Source organism: Micropterus dolomieu, linkage group LG14 (genome assembly GCF_021292245.1).
Source record: "Micropterus dolomieu isolate WLL.071019.BEF.003 ecotype Adirondacks linkage group LG14, ASM2129224v1, whole genome shotgun sequence".
Taxonomy (NCBI): domain Eukaryota; kingdom Metazoa; phylum Chordata; class Actinopteri; order Centrarchiformes; family Centrarchidae; genus Micropterus; species Micropterus dolomieu.
In genome coordinates, this window is record NC_060163.1 from 19,026,915 (window position 1) to 19,027,484 (window position 570).

At 36.8% G+C, this 570-nt stretch overlaps 1 protein-coding gene across 1 annotated transcript in view; it reads right to left on the minus strand.

The window, feature by feature from the left end:
• sncgb (synuclein, gamma b (breast cancer-specific protein 1)) overlaps positions 1-570 on the minus strand; it is a 30,224-nt gene that overhangs the window by 22,022 nt on the left and 7,632 nt on the right. The window contains exon 4 of the mRNA XM_046068179.1: positions 378-419. Coding sequence (XP_045924135.1) covers positions 378-419 — 42 coding nt within the window. The remainder of the gene's footprint in view (positions 1-377; positions 420-570) is intronic.

Genomic DNA, 570 nt, shown 5'->3' on the forward strand with positions numbered 1-570 from the left:
CTACATGCTCATACTTTTCATGTTCATACTTTTCAGTTGGCCAACATTTCTAAAAATCCTTTTTTTTGTATTGGTCTTAAGTAATATTCTAATTTTTGGAGATACTGAATTTGGGATTTTCATTAGTTGTCAGTTTTAATCATCACAATTAAATGAAATAAACATTTGAAATGTATCAGTCTGTGTGTAATGAATGAATATAATATCCAAGTTTCACTTTTTGAATGGAATTACTGAAATAAATCAACTTTTTGATGATATTCTAATTATATGACCAGCACCTGTATGTGTGACCAAAAGTGTCACACATAATTTAATTTGACTAAGCAGCTGCTTTTAAATTCTCTACTCTGCAGCTCTCTAACCTGTTTTCTTACCTCTCCTCCTTCCCCACCCTGCTCCATTCCTCCATATTCTCCCTGCAGGTGGAGATACAAAGAGTTAGAATAAATAAGATTAAAAATAGAGGTGGTGGGGGGGGGGGGGGCTAGGATGATAGGTTGAGGTAATGGCAGGGACGAGGGCCTCAAGCACCAATGACCACCTAGCTTTGGTTTTCCTCCAGCTGTG